This window comes from Stenella coeruleoalba, assembly GCF_951394435.1.
Source record: "Stenella coeruleoalba genome assembly, chromosome: 2".
NCBI classification, from domain to species: Eukaryota; Metazoa; Chordata; class Mammalia; order Artiodactyla; family Delphinidae; genus Stenella; species Stenella coeruleoalba.
In genome coordinates, this window is record NC_137147.1 from 135,772,292 (window position 1) to 135,792,790 (window position 20,499).

The window sequence follows — 20,499 nt, forward strand, 5'->3', positions numbered from 1 at the left end:
ACAACCTACAGAATGGGAGAAAATATTTGCAAATAATGCAACTGACAAGAGATTAATTTCCAAAATATACAAACAGCTCATACAGTCATACAGCTCAATGTCAAAACAACAACAAAACAAACAATCCAATCAAAAAATGGGCAAAAGACCTAAAGAGACATTTCCCCAAAGAAGACATACAGATGACTAACAGACACATGAAAAGATGCTTATCATCGCTAATTATTAGAGAAATGCAAATCAAAACTACAATGAGGTTACACCTCACTGGTCACCGGTCAGAATGGCCATCATTAAAAAGTCAACAAAGGGTGTGGAGAAAAGGGAACCCTCCTACGTTGTTGGTGGGAATGGAAACTGGTGCAGCCACTATGGAGAACAGTGTGGAGTTCCTTATAAAACTAAAAATAGAGTTACCATATGATACAGCAATCCCAATCCTGCATACATAGGGAGGAGACTCTAATTTGAAAAGATACATGCACCCCGATTTTCACAGCAGCATTATTTACAACAGCCTAGACATTGGAGCAACCTAAATGTCCATCGACAGATGAATGGATAAAGAAGATATGGTATATTCATATATATATATATGGAAGCAACATAGATGAGCCTAGAGATTATCATATTAAGTGAAGTCAAAGACAAATATCACATATCACTTATATGCAGAATTTCAAAACATGACACAATGAACTAATTTACAAAACAGAAAAAGACTCACAAGACAGAAAACAAACTTATGGTCACCAAAGGGGAAAGTGGGGGTGAGGGATAAATTAGGAATCTGGGATTAACAGATACACACTACTATATATAAGATTGGTAAAGAACAAGGACCCACTGTATAGCACAGGGAACTATACTTAATATCTTGTAATAACCTATAATAGAAAATGGAAAAAAATCTGAAAAAGAATATATACATGTATAACTGAATCACTTTGCTATACACCTGAAACACTGTAAATCAACCATAATTCAATACAAAAATAATACCTGGAAAAAACTTGACAATTAAATGAGATTATAATTATATATAATAACGTATATACAGTACTTTGCACGTTATAGAGTGATACAAAGGTTAGTTGTCATTTACCACCCTTGAGTAAGTTTTCTCTTTTGACACAACAGTATTTATCAGGCCATTTTTCACAAAGCTGAATGGGTGCACTATAAAACTAAGTTTTCAAACTTGCTGCTAGTCTTAAAATGGACTGGTAGTAGGACAGAGAAACAGGTTTATTTTTGTGTGTACTATATGCTTTTCACACCATACTGAATCCTCATTGTACCTGCTTAAACAGACTACAACACTTCGTTTTGCAGATGAGGCTACTGAATCTGAAACTTGCCCAAGACTATAAGTGTATAACTGATAGTGCTTGGATTTGCAACATTCATGCTCTTTCCCACACCATAGCATGTAAATTTCTGTAACTATTTTCCCTTTTTCTAAGTGATGGAAGAAAAAAATTTCAGTATCAGTAAATAACCATATGAGTTTGCCATTTCAATGGAATACCTATTATTAAAACATATAGTCAATATGGATATAGTAAAAACTATCGATAAAAATAATAAGACATATCAGAAATATAATCCACTTGTTTTTAAATTATTCTGATCCAATTAGGACTAGTGCTTAGGAACTTCAACAGCTATCTAGCCAAAGGGCAGAAATATTTTGATCTGGACAGTGTTAAATAGAAAACTCAATGATATTTTTGACTACCATCTGAAGCTGGGTTTATATATGGTGACCTTTCAATTCCATATGAGACACAGGTTGGACAAGTGTGAGTTACTTATGGATCAATACAACAGGATATTTGAAAGCAGGGGTTCAGTGTAATAACTGCTCAATCCACTTTTGAATAAACTGCTTACCCACTGAATATTTTTAAATTGAATTCTGCACACTAGATCCTTTTGACTCTAAAAGAAGGGAGCACAATACCAGCAAAAGATCTTTTCCCTATTGTGTATCATGTAATATCAATGGTATATGGTCAAGCAGGTGTATAACTTACAGGCTTTTATAGTATCTAGTGAAGTATTACAAGTAGACTCAAGTTCTCCTGTCATTTACAATGCTAACACTTACAAATGGCATACTCAAAAGTTTTACAGAAGTAGACTAACCTGTGGTACAATCCAATCATGTTATGTATCTGGAAAAGGAGACCTTAGATTTAGTCTTTTTCTTTTTTTTAGGCTTTACTAGTATAGTTCAAAAAATAATTTATTTCTGGCACGAATCTTAGGGAGTCAGGAAAGATTGCTCCCATATGTACTATCTTAAGAGGGAGACAATCTGACACTTAAACAGACATACTTTGTACTATTCATTATCAGAAAGACAACAACTTTTCCCAGAGAGAATCTGACCCTTTCGCAGTCTAGACTAGATGCCTAAGTCAACAGTTATTTAAACAATATTGCTTTCTTATCATATCTACACTCCTGGCCTCAGCAACCTGTGTCCTTTTGCTGTCCCTTCCTCCCTATTTCACCTCAATGGCTGATTGCCAGTTCCTAATCTTTTTTTCCTGCTCCCAGCTTCCATTAGGTACACTTTTTTATCCCAAATATACTGACTTGAAATGGAAACTTTTTTGGTAGCTTTCTCTTTGACTTTTAGTTTCAACTTGTGTTCACTGAGGCCTGCTATGTGACCTGTACTTATTTACACTTACTGGGTTTTCCCTTCCCAACTAAAAGGAACTGGGTTACTGCCTCTGTGGTCACTGAGTGGTGAGGTTATTTTGGGCCATGCGGGCTGGGGGCAGGGTTAGGCTGGGGAGGTAGCTGAAATAAGTTTCATGGCTGAAGCTAATCTTTGGCTTTCAAGTCCCATACACATTGCAATCTAATTCTCATTAGAAATAGAATATGTGCATCTAACATATCATTTAAATTATTAATTATCTGAAATAACTCTGAAAAAACATATCCATGATTTAGGAGGGATAGCTTTTCTTTTTTACTCTTAGCTCCACATTTTAAAAGTTACATTGTCTGCATTTTGAATTAAGTGAAAAGGCTGAGAAAGGTCACTTTTTCTCCTTTATATCTCAAAAATAAACCAACTTTGTCTGTACGTTTCAGATACAATAGTCCTCAAATCACCATGACTAACTGAAAGCAATTGTCAGATTAAGGATAGAGAGGAGAGGAAAAATGACTATCAGAAAGCAGAAATATTTATCTGAAAAACCAGGTAATCTTGGGAAGTTATCAGCTATAAGTTTTAAAACCACAGAACTTTGGATATAAGGAAAGAGTGTGTGCATGGCTAATAGACGAGGTGAAGGAAAGCTTGTTATGAGTCCAGAGTAGCAAGGCAGCCCACTCACTGAGCAAACTAAGATGTCCACCAAGACATTTATTTTGATGAAGTTATTTAATATTCCCCCTTTCTTAAAGCACTCCGGGAATCAGATGGGGGAAAATGGACTAACACCATTTTATCAAGTATTGGCAAAAGTTATAGCTGGGAAAGTCTTTGCATGGTGAATGGAAGAGATCTCACAGAACTGAGTAACCGATTCTCTTAATATTTAGATGTTGAATTAGCTTAGGTCTTGATCTGCTTCTAGCCAGTTGATCTCTTCAAATATGTCAACTGACATTCAAAGAAAGATAGACAAGATGAAAAGGCAGAGGGCTATTTACCAGATGAAGGAACAAGATAAAACCCCAGAAAAACAACTAAATGAAGTGGAGATAGGCAACCTTCCAGAAAAAGAATTCAGAATAATGATAGTGAAGATGATCCAGGACCTCGGAAAAAGAATGGAGGCAAAGATTGAGAAGATGAAAGAAATGTTTAACAAAGACCTAGAAGAACTAAAGAACAAACAGAGAGAGATGAATAATAACTGAAATGAAAACTACACTAGAAGGAATCAATAGCAGAATAACTGAGGCAGAAGAACGGATAAGTGACCTGGAAGACAGAATGATGGAATTCACTGCCGTGGAACAGAATAAACAAAAAAGAATGAAAAGAAATGAAGACAGCCTAAGAGACCTCTGGGACAACATTAAACACAACAACATTTGCATTATAGGGGTCCCAGAAGGAGAAGAGAGAGAGAAAGGACATGAGAAAATATTTAAAGAGATTATAGTCGAAAAATTCCCTAACATGGGAAAGGAAATAGCCACCCATGGCTAGGAAGCACAGAGAGTCCCATTCAGGATAAACCCAAGGAGAAACACTCCGAGACACACAGTAATCAAATTGGCAAAAATTAAAGACAAAGAAAAATTACTGAAAGCAGCAAGGGAAAAATGACATGTAACATACAAGGTAACTCCCATAAGGTTAAGAGCTGATTTCTCAGCAGAAACTCTACAAGCCAGAAGGGAGTGGCATGATATACTTAGTGATGAAAGGGGAGAACTTACAACCAAGATTACTCTACCCAGCAAAGATCTCATTCAGATTCGATGGAGAAATCAAAAGCTTTACAGACAAGCAAAAGCTAAGAGAATTCAGCACCACCAAACCAGCTCTACAACAAATGCTAAAGGAACTTCTCTAAGTGGGAAACACAAGAGAAGAAAAGGACCTACAAAAACAAACCCAAAACAATTAAGAAAATGGTCACAGGAACATAAATATCGATAATTACCTTAAACGCGAATGGATTAAATGCTCCAACCAAATGACACAGGCTTGCTGAATGGATACAAAAACAAGACCCATATATATGCTGTCTACAAGAGACCCACTTCAGACCTAGGGACACATACAGACTGAAAGTGAGGGGATAGAAAAAGATATTACATGCAAATGGAAATCAAAAGAAAGCTGGAGTAGCAATACCCATATCAAATAAGGCTTTAAAATAAAGAATGTTACAAGAGACAAGGAAAGACACTTCATAATGATCAAGGGATCAATCCAAGAAGAAGATATAACAATTATAAATATATATGCACCCAACATAGGAGCAGCTCAATACATAAGGCAACTGCTAACAGCTCTAAAAGAGGAAATCGACAGTAACACAATAATAGTGGGGGACTTTAACACCTCACTTACACCAATGGACAGATCATCCAAAGTGAAAATAAATAAGGAAACAGAAGCTTTAAATGACACAACAGACCAGATAGATTTAATTGATATTTATAGGACATTCCATCCGAAAACAGCAGATTACACTTTCTTCTCAAGTGCGCATGGAACATTCTCCAGGATAGATCACATCTTGGGTCACAAATCACAAATCAATCCTCAGTAAATTTAAGAAAACTGAAATCATATCAAGCATCTTTTCTGACCACAATGCTATGAGATTAGAAATGAATTACAGGGAAAAAAAAGGTAAAAAACACAAACTCATGGAAGCTGAACAATACGTTACTAAATAACTGAGACATCACTGAAGAAATCAAAGAGGAAATCAAAAAATACATAGAGACAAATGACAATGAAAACACGATGATCCAAAACCTATGTGAATCGGCAAAAGCAGTTCGAAGAGGGAAATTTATAGCTATACAAGCGTACCTGAAGAAACAAGAAAAATCTCAAATAAAGAATCTAACCTTACACCTAAAGGAAAGAAGAACAAACAAAACCCAAAGTTAGCAGAAGGAAAGAAATCATAAAGATCAGAGAAGAAAGAAATGAAATAGAAACAAAGAAAACAATAGCAAAGATCAATAAAACTAAAAGCTGGTTCTTTGAGAAGATAAACAAAATTGATAAACCATTAGCCAGACTCATCAAGGAAAAGAGGGAGAGGACTCAAATCAATAAAATTAGAAATGAAAAAGGAGAAGTTACAACAGACACCACAGAAATACAAAGCATCCTAAGAGACTACTACAAGCCACTCTATGCCAATAAAATGGACAACCTGGAAGAAATGGACAACTTATTAGAAAGGTATAACCTGCCAAGACTGAACTAGGAAGAAATAGAAAATATGAACAGACCAATCACAAGTAATGAAATTGAAACTGTGATTAAAAATCTTCCAACAAAGAAAAGTCCAGGACCAGATGGCTTCACATGTGAATTCTATCTAACATTTAGAGAAGAGCTAACACCCATCCTTCTCAAAGTCTTCCAAAAAGTTGCAGAGGAAGGAACACTCCCCACACTCACTCTATGAGGCCACCATCACCCTGATACCAAAACCAGACAAAGATACTACAAAAAAAGAAAATTACAGACCAATATCACTGATGAATATAGATGCAAAAATCCTCAACAAAATACTAGCAAACAGAATCCAACAACACATTAAAAGGATCATACATCATGATCAAGTGGGATTCATCCCAGGGATGCAAGGATTATTCAATATATACAAATCAATCAATGTGATACACCATATTAACAAATTAAAGAATAAAAACCATATGATCATCTCAGTAGATGCAGAAAAAGCTTTTGACAAAATTCAACACCCATTTATGATAAAAACTCTCCAGAAAGTGGGCATAGAGGAGCCTACCTCAACATAATAAAGGCCATATATGACAAACCCACAGCAAACATCATTCTCAATGGTGAAAAACTGAAAGCATTTCCTCTAAGATCAGGAACAAGACAAGGATGTCCACTCTCACCACTATTATTCAACACAGTTTTGGAAGTCATAGCCATGGCAATTAGAGAAGAAAAAGAAATAAAAGTATACAAATTGGAAAAGAAGAAGTAAAACTGTCACTGTTTGCAGGTGATATGATACTACACAAACAGAATCGTAAAGATGCCACCAGAAAACTACTACAGCTAATCAATGAATTTGGTAAAGTTGCAGGATACAAAATTAATGCATAGAAACCTCCTGCATTCCAATACACTAATGATGAAAAATCTGAAAGAGAAATTAAGGAAACACTCCCATTTACCACTGTAACAAAAAGAATAAAATACCTAGGAATAAACCTACCTAGGGAGACAAAAGACCTATATGCAGAAAACTATAAGACACTGATGAAAGAAATTAAAGATGATACCAACAGATAGAGAGATATACCATGTTCTTGGATTGGAAGGATCAACACTGTGAAAATGACTATAATACCCAAAGCAATCTACAGATTCAATGAAATCCCTATCAAATTACCAATGGCATTTTTTACAGAACTAGAACAAAAAGTCTTAAAATTTGTATGGAGACACAGAAGACCCCGAATAGCCAAAGCAGGCTTGAGGGAAAAAAGCGGAGCTGGAGGAATCAGACTGCCTGACTTCAGACTATACTACAAAGTTACAGTAATCAAGACAATATGGTACTGGCACAAAAACAGAAATATAGATCAATAAACAAGATAGAAAGCTCAGAGATAAACGCACACACCTATGGTCAACTAATGTATGACAAAGGAGGCAAGGATACACGATGGAGAAAAGATAGTCTCTTCAATCAGTGGTGCTGGGAAAGCTGGACAGCTACATGTATAAGATGAAATTAGAGCACTCCCTAACACCATACACAAAAATAAACTCAAAATGGATTAGAGATCTAAATGTAAGACCAGACACTATAAAACTCTTAGAAGAAAACATAGGAAGAACCCTCTTTGACATAAATCACAGCAAGATCTTTTTTGATCCACCTCCTAGAGTAATGGAAATAAAAACAAAAATAAACAAATGGGACCTAATGAAACTTCAAAGCTTTTGCACAGGAAAGGAAACCATAAATAAGACGAAAAGACAACCCTCAGAATGGGAGAAAATATTTGCAAATCAATCAATGGACAAAGGATTAATCTCCAAACTATATAAACAGCTCATGCAGCTCAATATTAAAAAAACAAACAACCCAATCCAAAAATGGCCAGAAGGCCTAGACATTTCTCCAAAGAAGACATACAGATGGCCAAGAAGCACATGAAAAGCTGCTGAACATCACTAATTATTAGAGAAATGCAAATCAAAACTACAATGTGGTATCACTTCACACCAGTTATAATGGGCATCATCAGAAAATCTACAAACAACAAATGCTGGACAGGGTGTGGAGGAAAGGGAACCCTCTTGCACTGTTGGTGGAAATGTAAATTGATGCAGCCACTATAGAAAACAGTATGGAGGTTGCTGAAAAAGCTAAAAATAGAATTACCATATAATCCAGCAATCCCACTACTGGGCATATACCCAGAGAAAACCATAATTCAAAAAGACACATGCACCCCAATGTTCATTGCAACACTATTTACAATAGCCAGGTCATGGAAGCAACCTAAATGCCCATCGACAGACGAATGGATAAAGAAGATGTGTTACATATATACAATGGAATATTACTCAGCCATAAAAAGGAACGAAATTGGGTCATTTGTTGAGATGTAGATGGACCTAGAGACTGTCATACAGAGTGAAATAAGTCAGAAAGAGAAAAACAAATATTGTATATTAACGCATATATGTGGAACCTAGAAAAATGGTACAGATGAACCAGTTTGCAGGTTGGAAACTGAGACACAGATGTAGAGAACAAATGTATAGACACCAAGGGGGGAAAGCGGCGGGGGGGGGGGCTGGTGATGAATTGGGTGATTGGGATTGAAATGTATACACTGATGTGTATAAAATTGATGATTAATAAGAACCTGCTGTATAAAAAAATAAAATTCAAAAAAAATAAAACAATCCTTTTACATGTCACTAGGCACTAACTAAAAATCAACAGAATAGCACAGTGAGTTGGCATACGGCTTTTAAATTGTTTATTTAGTTATAGGTCATGTTATGTCAAATCACTTTTGACAAAAAAAAAATATGTGGGCTGTGCAATAAGTTTTTGGTTCTGCTATAATTTTCTTCTTGCATTCTAGACTTCACATAGTCTTAATTTGTTTTACCGATCACTGCTTTTCATTTGGAATAAGCCAATGTGGATAAGGGAGACCAAAAGGGAACTAATAAGTGTTAAGATAGCTTGGTTTTAAGGTTTTGGTGCATATTTTCAAGACATTTTCACAGAACATATTGCTCTCAAGTTAGGGTTAAAGTGAAACTTTCCATTAGGATAATACAGAGGATAACATTCTCTCAGGAAAAAGTAAGAATTCTAACCTTTCCTCTACCAGGCATCTTCCTTCAGGCACTGAGGTTGTAGCCATCCAAATACATGGGGAGAGGCGAGACTTCAAAAGTCACAAATATATTTCAACAGCTAATTTTTAGCAAGTGTGGCAATGAGATCTTTCCATTCTGCTCTCTTCTTTGTGATGTACGTAGGAGTGAGTAGCTGCAATAGTGATTCTGGCTGTTGCCTGAAGTAGTTCTGACACAAGGCCTCAGTGTTACATATCACGTACATCCCACAGTCATAGCTGTTTTGTTGAGCAGGGGCTTTCTCTTCCACAAAGGCCAATTTGTCTCCTTTTCTGCCTAAGAAAGCCTCTAGTTTCTCTGCTACCTGCTTTGCATGGACTGAGTTGCTCCTACTATGAGAATCATAATGAAAAAAGCTATTTTTATCTTGGAGATAAACCAACAAACTCCAATGGGTTCCCCCAGCTGCCTGGTTGGAATTATCATTGATGGCTAAAAATACAACTCTCTTGTGAGGGAGGTCCAAGGGTTCAAGGAACATGGCGATCTCTGCTGGGTTGCCTGTGCACTTGATGAACTGGGTGACTTCAGGGCTGATGAAGCAGACATGGTCAGAACAGTCATGAAACTGACTGTTGGCAAAGTACTCAAAGGCAAACCCAATAATATGGTCATTGAGCCAGCTTGGAGGATCCAATAGTGAGACATCTGATTGCCGCAGTAGACTGTCCATGTAACTCAAGACTACTGGGTCCATCTTGTACTGACCAGGGCTGCTCAGAAATTCCAGAAGCTGAAGGAGAGGCAGAAGACAATATTTACTGTTGAATATGACACTTGGCTGTAAAATGGGGATCATAAATATCAACTACTCTTACAAGGTTTTGGGTAAGGATTAAATATAACTGTAAAGTGTTTAGCAACAATGTCTGGCTAAGAGTAAACACTCAAAAAAAACCCTCTAGCTTATGTGCTTTATGTTAACAATTAGTTAGAATGAAAACTTTGGAAATTCTGCATCTGAAATAGTAACCATGGATTTAAAATCTCCTCTTTAAATGCAGAGATTGGTTAAAATTATAACTAATGTTTTACCAAACTCTATAGCATTAACCATATATTTGGCCCTTTAATGAATATGCATGATAAGAATGGTAAATTGTTTTTATATTAAAGATGAATTTTCAGGGCTTCCCTGGTGGTGCAGTGGTTAAGAATCCACCTGCCAATGCAGGGGACATGGGTTCGAGCCCCAGTCCAGGAAGGTCCCACACGCCGCGGAGCAACTGGGCCCGTGTGCCACTACTGCTGAGCCTGCGCTCTAAAGCCTGTGAGCCACAACTGCTGAAGCCTGCGTGCCTAGAGCCCGTGTTCCACAATGAGAGGCCCGCACACCGCAACGAAGACTGGCCCCTGCTTGCCACAACTAAGAAAGCCTGCGTGCAGCAACGAAGACCCAACTCAGCCAAGAATAAATTAATTAATTTTAAAAAAGATGAATTTTCAGAGTCCAATTTAAATGTTACTAATTACTAAGGGAAATAGCTTCCATTTCAAAATTAATTTTCAAGAGATAAGATAAAATATTGCTTCCTCATTCCATAATGGAAAGTGACAGTGATTAGAGTATTAAAAGGAACTGTAATTTCAAGAACAGAAAATCATGAGTAATACAAATGAAATTCATTCCTGATTCTGCCCAGTTATGAACATGAATGACAGTCTTTCCCATCTTTAACCTCAAGGGGTAAGACAGAGACTACAGAAATTCTTTGGGCACTGAAAGGTAGTGTGGCACAGAAATCATGAGACCTGGGTCTAGCCCTAGTTCTACCACTGATTTGCTAGTATCATCCTGATTAAGTCATTTAATTGATTTTGGTTTTGTCCTTGTTTTTGGTCATCTGTAAAAAGGCCCCAGAAAGTTGTAGAAAAGGCCAAATAATTTTACTCGAAGGTATTAAAAAAGTATAAAATGTTGTACAAATAGTATTTATGTTATTAATTGGATGATATTAGTAAGATGATTGGACAATCTGGATAGAGCTCCAAACTAATCAAAGGAAATGAGGCTTGGAAACAAATATCCATTCTTATTACCTTGTTCAAACAAAGGCATGACTAACTTAGAGTGGGAGCAAGACAAGTCATATAGTAAATTAATATGCTCATGATCACCTGAGGTAAGGTGCTAACAGAGACAAGAAATGTGATAAGTGTGGTAATATAATATTTGAACCTAACAGAGGTCACTGCTATGCACTCACTTGGCAGCATAACAATATTTCTAAAAATCATAAAGCAATAAACTGTCACATGCAGATTGTGAGTACAAAGCAAAGCATATTGTAAGAAAATAACACTGCTATGAAAGACTGGGCTAGAATAGTGACATCAATTTAATCAACTCTGGCCATTAGACCAGTTATTTTACCACTTGGTTACACTATTAAAACAATAAAATTTTACCATTTTCATGTAATCAAAACCCTACAAAAACCCATACAGAAAAATAAATATACCCCGAAGAAAAAACCTCAAGTAATGAGTTAGCTAGGAAGCACCAAAGACGGTTTTTTTGTGCATACAGTGTATCATAATATGAACTATTTCAGAATACAAGGCTGTTGATGAGTGTGTATATCAATCTGTATAAAATAAGATGGCATGAATTAAGATTTTCTTAAGAAGAATAACTTGAGCACAGACATAAACTGGAGCCAGGAACGAAGTTAACGAGGCATAGAGTACACTTGTTATGGGTGGGCCACAAATTTGGCTCTTGCCTTTTGGCAGCTAACCAGAGAGTGTTAAGTTAAACATTCACAATGTCCATAAGGTAAAAACAAAGCAATTGCTCTGGAGAGGTAAAAGCATTCTTTGCATTAATGTCAGACAGATTTCTCTCAAGAAATTTTCATAAAAGACATGGTGTATTATAATGAATGTCCCATAATACCCTTATAAAAGATGAAACCGTTTCAGAGGACTGTTTCTTACAATGATCCTTAATATCCAGCCTGATGGCAAATGAGCAAACAGCAATCTAGTAAAAGCAGCTGTGGGAGGCTAGGTGCTCAGCTGGCTGCTGCTGTGACTGGATTTAAGAATATATGAGTATGAAAAGGAAATGACTGCATGTGCATCGAGCAAGGCTCCCTGACTCTCCCCCGCATGCCTTCAATGACTATGAGGAGTGGTAAGGGCCAGACTGTACTGCCTCGCAAATACCTGGAGACCTGCTCTCTATGCAGCCCGCTGAAATCAGACCCACACCTTAACAGCAAACCCAACTAGGGGTAGAAGCCCACAAGAAGAGTGCCTGAACAGACAGGCATCTCACCTTGGAGGGAGTGTCTACAGGCAGGGCCAAGATTTTCTTCAGAAAACAGTTTTTGTGTTTTGTTTGTTTGATTTTGAAAACATCCAACATACAGACATTGGGTCAATCAGGACTTAATTCTATTCCATACAGCATGATTGCAATAGCTTAACCTCAACAATCCTTTTTTTGCGGTACGTGGGCCTCTCACTGTTGTGGCCTCTCCCGTTGTGGAGCACAGGCTCCGCCGCGCAGGCTCAGCGGCCATGGCTCACGGGCCCAGCTGCTCCGTGGCATGTGGGATCTTCCCGGACCAGGGCACGAACCCGTGTCCCATGCATCGGCAGGCGGACTCTTAACCACTGCGCCACCAGGGAAGCCCTAACCTCAATAATTCTAAAGCAGATGGAACCAGACTGGCCTTTGGGCAAACCACCTTGGCCAAGAAAATGGATGCTAAACTTCATATCGGAAGACTTGAAATTTAGACTCCATTATGTTAACTCATTGGCTATATGATCATAAACAAACTACTTCATTTCTTTAAGAAACAGTTTCCTTTTCTGTAAAGTGAAAATATTAATACATGGCCTTTACCAACCGGTATTTGTCAGTATTTAATGAAGAAACGTAAGTAACTAATACTTAAAAAAAATATAAAAGTAGTATTTCCAGATATCTACTGGGTCATCAGGAAATTTATATCCTGACAACTGGTAACTGTAGTGATTCACACTGAACAAATGTTTATTGAGTGTTTCCTATGTGCTAGGGGCTAGAAAATCAGAATGGGGATAAGATAGTCATAGTTCCTACCCTCACTGAGCTTAAGCCTATTATGCTATATAATGAATACATAATGAATATACACATCTCTTTTAGTCAATAAACACCTATTGAGTACCTAATATTAGGTGTCATGGGAGATACAAAGATGTATAAGGTAGCTTACACTCAAAGAAGAAGCCCATAAGCCACAAATAAAATGAATGGGAATTCAAAAGAGGGAAATGGATGGAGAGCTCTCGGATCAGGAAAGACTTCAAGGAGAAAGTGGCATAAAAGTGGGCTCTTGAAAGGCAGGTAGAGTTGCACGTGTAGAAGGGCATTAAGAAGGCAGAGAGGCAAGGAAAGTGCCTTTAAGTGTGTAGTCCAGTTTGTCTGGAATGAAGTGGGAGTAGGGATGTAGGTGAAGGCTGGAGGAGGATTATCAGAAGCTAAGTGTTGATAGACTGATTTCCAAGTGTAAAGTGTAGAACTTATACTGGAGAAAATGTGGAGCCATTAATGGCTTTGTCAGTGCTTTAGGAAGATTAATGATTCAGGCATAGTATACAGGATTAACTGGTAGGGAGAGAAATTGGAGGTAGAGATCAACTAGATTTTCATTGAAAGTAAAGGTAGGAGGACATGACCTAAACCAGGCGAAATGGTAGTAGGAGAGAGGCAAGGAGGAAAAGATATTATAGACAGAGTATCAATAAGGGATCAGAGGAGGGTAGATAAGAGAGAAGAATTAAGAAACGGTCTGGAAGCTTTCGTTGGAGTGACTGGAAGAACAGTGATCCCATCATTAATGGAGTAAGGGAAAAGGAGATGGAAGGGGACCTAGCACAAGACCCAGGAGCCATTTGGAACCATCCTAGGGTTATATCCTTTCCATATAGTGAGCACTGTGCTTAGCATACCTGAGGTACAATAAATGTTTGTCAGATGAATGAACCTTTTTAAAAAGGGAGTCAGAAAATACAGATTAGGAAAAAAGGGAAATAAGGCATTTTAAGATTTTTGTTTTGTCTGTAACATCCCCATTTTTGCTTTGGCTTTGTGTCTTGTCTGTTTTTTCTCTGTTGATTAGTAGTAAATTCCTTCAGAAGTAAGAGACCTATGTATCTGGTTCTGGTGGATGGTAAGGAATATTGGGGAGACAATGACCTCCTCATAGTTCTATTTGTAAAATCCTACAAAATACAGTACAGTCATTTTCACAATGTTGATTCTTCCAATCCAAGAACATAGTATATCTCCCCATCTGTTTGAATGAAATTAGAACACTCCCTAACACCATACACAAAAATAAACTCAAAATGGGTTGATTAAAGACCAAAATGTAAGGCCAGACACGATCAAACTCTTAGAGGAAAACATAGGCAGAACACTCTATGACATAAATCACAGCAAGATCCTTTTTGACCCACCTCCTAGAGAAATGGAAATAAAAACAAAAATAAACAAATGGGGCCTAATGAAACTTAAAAGCTTTTGCACAGCAAAGGAAACCATAAACAAAACAAAAAGACAACCCTCAGAATGGGAGAAAATATTTGCAAATGAAGCAACTGACAAAGCATTAATCTCCAAAATATACAAGCAGCCTATGCAGCTCAATATCAAAAAAACAAACAACCCAATCCAAAAATGGGCAGAAGACCTAAATAGACATTTCTCCAAAGAAGATATACAGATTGCCAACAAACAAATGAAAAGATGCTCAACATCACTAATCATTAGAGAAATGCAAGTCATAACTACAATGAGGTATCACCTCACACCAGTCAGCATGGCCATCATCAAAATATCTAGAAACAATAAATGCTGGAGAGGGTGTGGAGAAAAGGGAACCCTCTTGCACTGTTGGTGGGAATGTAAATTGATACAGCCACTACAGAGAACAGTATGGAGGTTCCTTAAAAAACTAAAAATAGAACTACCATACGACCCAGCAATCCCACTACTGGGCATATACCCTAAGAAAACCATAATTCAAAAGGAGTCATGTACCACAATGTTCATTGCAGCACTAGTTACAATAGCCAGGACATGGAAGCAACCTAAGTGTCCATCAACAGATGAATGGATAAAGATGTGGCACATATATACAATGGAATATTACTCAGCCATAAAAAGAAACGAAATTGAGTTATCTGCAGTGAGGTGGATGGACATAGAGCCTGTCATACAGAGTGAAGTAAGTCAGAAAGAGAAAAACAAATACCGTATGCTAACACATATATATGGAATCTAAAAAAAAAAACATGGTTCTGATGAACCTAGGGGCAGGACAGTAATAAAGACACAGAGGTAGAGAATGGACTTGAGGACACAGGGAGGGGGAAGGGTAAGCTGGGACGAAGTGAGAGAGTAGCACTGACATATATACACTACCAAATATAAAACCAATAGCTAGTGGGAAGCAGCTGCATGGCACAGGGAGATCAGCTCGGTGCTCTGCAACCACCTAGAGGGGTGGGATAGGGAGGGTGGGAGGGAGACACAAGAGGGAGGGGATATGGCGATATACGTATGCATACAGCTGATTCAATTTGTTATACAGCAGAAACTAACACAACACTGTAAAGCAATTATACTCCAATAAAGATGTTAAAAAAATATATAGTATAGTTTTATATTTTGGAGCCAGGAGGCTTTGAGTTCAGGATCTGACTTTGCCACTTGCTATCTGTGTGACTCTGGACAAGTTATTCATCCTCTTTCCTAGCCTCATTTTCTTCATCTGTAAAAGGAGGTAATAATAAAACCTGTCTCTCAAGAGTTGCTTTGTGAATTAAAAACACAAGTGAAAAGACTCAGCACATTGTCTGGTAGATAGCAAGCTCTCAAAAAAAAAATTGTTTCCTGCCCTGTTCTCTATATATTTGCGGTGGTAATAATGGATCTTAAAGATTTTTTGAAAATAAAGCATCTGTTTGTCTCTTTATATAAAGCCACAAAGTCACCAAGGATAGATCTAGCCAGGGCATGACTCTGCACTCTTGTACTTTACCTTTGGCATAAGCAGAGTGAATGCTAACTCCAGAGAAAAGCAGTCTCTCAACCTGAGTGAAGCATGCTGTTAATGTGTTGTCAGCATACACAAACCTTGTGGTTACAGGGTTTAGTTTATTATATCTTCCAACTTCTGTAGCTAAATGAAGTGAACACTGAATTCATAGTATAGAACACTTCCCAAATATTTAATTTTAACAAAAGGAAGAGACTATTTTTCATATTAATCTTAAAATCCTTAAAATGCATACTACTTGAATATTTCTGTTTGATATAAAAACAGGGAAATTAAATAAAAATAAAAATTAATTTAAAGGGAAAGTTTATAATTCAATAGGAACCATTCTGATTTCCTGCTGATATAAGTAAGGCAAGAAGCTGCAGGTTCAGTAGAAAAAACACTAGGCTGGGAGTCAGTAGACTTGGGATTCAGTTCAGATCTGCAATCAACCAGTTGTTTGACTCTGGAGAAGACATTTTAAACTTCTGGGTCTCAGCTTCATCATCTGTAAAGTGAGGTTTGGACTAGATAAATAGCGGTTCTAGCCAGGGATGCACGTTTGAATCATCTATGGAGATTTTAAAGAACACACATGATCTATCTCTGGGGGGAGGGTCTGGGCACCTGTATTTTTAAGATGTTTCCAAGTGATTCTATGATTACTAAAAGACTCCTCTAGCTCTAGGGTTGTACAATTCTAAGCTCTAATCTTTGCAAATTTAAAAATCTTCCCTTGTGGGAAGTAGCCGCATAGTACAGGGAGATCAGCTCAGTGCTTTGTGTCCACCTAGAGGGGTGGGATAGGGAGGGTGGGAGGGAGACCGCAAGAGGGAGGAGATATGGAGATGTATGTATATGTATAGCTGATTCACTTTGTTATACAGCAGAAACTAACACACCATTGTAAAGCAATTATACTCCAATAAAGATGTTAAATACAATACAATAAAATAAACATCTTCCCTTCCTATTTAAAGTCTTACTGGAACAAAGTCATGCTCATTTCTTTATATATTCTTTATGGCTGCTTTTGAGCTATAAGAGCTGAGTAGCCTGCAAAGTCTAATATATTTACTGTTTGCCCTCTTAGAGAAAAACTTTGCCAATCCCTGTTTTAGACCACTATAATGTAACCTACTGTAAATGTCTAGGCTGAATTAATTTTAAGAGCTTTTAGAGATCTAATAAAGCATTGGAGCTATTTGTTAAAATATCTTAAAGGCAGTTTCCAAGTAGATTAACCTTTAACTAGAGGTGTTACTGCTGATTCAGTTGGAATTTTTGATGAGCAAATACTTAAAAATACTAATTACAGTGGATATAAGAATTGCCTACATTAGAGATGCATAAATATTCATAAGATCAAAAATATACATGAAGTTTTTAATTAACAAGCATTTCATAAGGTATGCATCAATTCTCATAACTTCTGGGAAAATATGCCTGTTGTGGTTAAAACCACAGTAGTGAGCCAGATAAGTTTTACTGTAAAGCCCCAAAGAAAACACTATCCCAGAACTGTGACTTTTATTCATTTTTTTCCCCCTAATTATTCAGAAAGCATTCCTTAAAAAAGAAAAAAAAAAGGAACAGCCTCATTCAGTTATGTTTTTAAACACTACAAAGGGCAAAGTGCAGCTATTTACTCATTTTAAGTGAAGATTATAACAGTTAGTAGTTTTGAAACGCAGTTCCCCTTTCCCCTCCTCACTCCCTTCAGTTTTTGTTTTAAATTGTATCAAACTGCAAACGCTCACAGATGTGGTCTGTGCTCCTCTAACTAGATACATGGCTATGTGCCAGCAGGTATTGACAGACAAAAGCAAACAAACATACCCACACACCGAAAATCAAACATAGGCTAATAATCCCAGTGCATCTTCCTAGAGCTTCAATTTCACTAATTTTTGGGGAAAAGAGCTAAGCAATTTAATCTTAAATATTGATATTTTTATATCTTAAATACTTAAAACGTTTAAATCAGTAACTTACAACATCTTAATTAACATAAACATGGACATAATGTAGCATAAAATGCAAAATCAGCACAGATTTTTAAAATAAGAAATTTCCAGAGAACTTTTGCACCTGAGAAAGGCGATTTTCTATCCTTGTGGTTACAGGGTTTAGTTTATTATATCTTCCAACTTCTGTAGGTAAATGAAGTGAACACTGAATTCATAGTATAGAACACTTCCCAAATATTTAATTTTAACAAAAGGAAGAGACTATTTTTCATATTAACCTTAAAAACCTTAAAATGCATACTACTTGAATATTTAGGATTCTTAGGAACCAGATTCCCTAAAAATTAATAAAGACATGAGCAAAACCTTATGCTTTAGCAGCTTAAATGTGTATAGGAGCAAGACAATTATTGAAGCAAATTTATTCATTTGGTCAAAATACATTTACTCGTGTTTTCTGTGTGCCAATTTTGCCTACAATAATGACTAGAAATTGAACCTAATATTATATAATGAAAATATAGACATCATCCCTGAACTTTCTATTTTCTTCATACCTCCTCTCCAATTGATAAGTCCTGTTGATTCTACAGCCAAAATGTTCTGAACCTGTCCAATGGTTTTCATCTTTACTTCCATCACAGTCAAGTCCATCAACATTTCTTATCTTGATATAGCCTAACAGGTCTCCTTACTTCTACTATTGACCCCTCCAGTAAATTGTTCATACAGCTGTCAGAGTAATTGTTTAAAAATTTGTCAGGTCACACCTGTCCTGTTTAAAACCCTCTGGTAGCACACTATTACACTCAGAAAAAAAGGTGAATGCCCTGCCCTAGCTGCTTACAAACACTCTGCATGATCACATGGCCCCAGCCACCGCTCCAATCTCATTTCCATCACTCTTCCCCTTGCCCACGAAGCTCAAGCCACTCCAATTTTCTTTTTATTCTTCAAACACACCATGCTTTTTTTCTCCTGAGGTCTGGGGTACTAGCTGTGCCTGAACCTTCTAGTGGTTGGCTCCATGTGTTGGGTAGATTTCAGTTTAAATGTCACTTATTCACAGAGATCTCCCATGATCAGTCAAAATAAGAGGCCCCCAGTCACTCTCTTGTCCTCTAATTTCAATTCCTTGCAGAGCACTTGTGGCTGTCTGACAGTTTTCTTTTTCATTTATTTGTTTCTTGATTAACACTCCCCCTCTCCAGGCCAAAAATGTAAGCTCCATGAGCATAGAGAATAAAGGACCTTGTCTGCCTAAACTTGTTTACCACCTTGGCCCCCTGGGCCTAAAACAAAACTTGTCGGGCAGACAATAAATAATAATTGAAGAATAAATGAATGAATAATGGAGTATGGATCTTCACATGATATATATCATGTTCTGCAGAGAAATTTTTACCTTTATAGAGTCTTAGAAGTGTAAAGGCCTTTACTATCCCTTCTAGTCTAACTTCCTACTCCATGCAGGAATTTTTCATTTCTGCTCTCAGGGAAAAATGTGCAGGAGCCTGACTTACAACTAGCTGTGTAATACTGGAGCAGAAACAGATAAATCAATGCAACAGTACAAAAACAAATCCATGCATTTTAGAAATTTTAAATATGATGATGAAGACATTATAAATCAATGGGAGAAATTTATGGATTATTCCATTTTCAATGAACACTATGTTCTATAGCAGTGCTGTTCAGTAGGACTTTCCGTGATGATAGAAATAAATGTTCTTTATCTGCAATGTCCAATATAGTAGCCACTAGCCACATGTGGCTATTGAGCACTTGAAAATGGCTAGTGAGACTGAGGGACTGATTTTATTTATTTTAATTAATTTAAACTTAAATTGAAATAGCTACATGTGGGTAGTGGCTACTATTTTGGACAGCATAGTTCCATAGGATTTCATAGGTATTTCTGGAAAGAAAAAAGATTATATGGTTAAGTAAGTTAGGGAAATGCTGCATCCTAAAACTCTGTATTGTTGCTTGTTGCACAAGCATATTAGAGGCTACGAGAGGTTCTGCAATAAAGAAAATTAACTTTTCTTGGTCTGATTTTTTTCCCAACTCATTTGACCAATGAAATCCTTTTTGTGTTTGTTTTGGTATATTATCTATTAATACCTTATTGTCTGTGCAGTGAAGTTTGGGATATGCTAACTGGGTAATTTAATAAATGGCACTGGAACAAGTTGTTAATCATTCGATTAAAAAATGAAGTTAGATCCCTACTTCAGACCTCATATCGAATTACATTGCAGATGGAGTGAAATTTAAATGTTAAAAAGTGAAACAAAAATATTAAAAGAAAATAGAGCTTAAAAACACTTATACAACTGGTCAATAAACACATGAAAAGATACTCAACACCTTA

The 20,499-nt window shown here is 36.9% G+C and overlaps 1 protein-coding gene across 2 annotated transcripts in view; it reads right to left on the reverse strand.

Moving 5' to 3' along the window:
- The window catches only part of SENP8 (SUMO peptidase family member, NEDD8 specific), a 41,362-nt gene that overhangs the window by 14,564 nt on the left and 6,299 nt on the right, over window positions 1–20,499 (reverse strand). Inside the window, exon 2 of one of the 2 annotated variants that reach the window (XR_013827297.1) lies at window positions 9,065–9,839. Coding sequence is in view for 1 of the 2 variants with exons in the window: in XM_079914563.1 (XP_079770689.1) it covers window positions 9,165–9,803 (639 nt within the window). In the remaining variant the exon portion in view is untranslated. Of the gene's footprint in view, window positions 1–8,706; window positions 9,840–20,499 lie in introns of those variants that run through there. The other variant, XM_079914563.1, reaches the window with a different exon arrangement.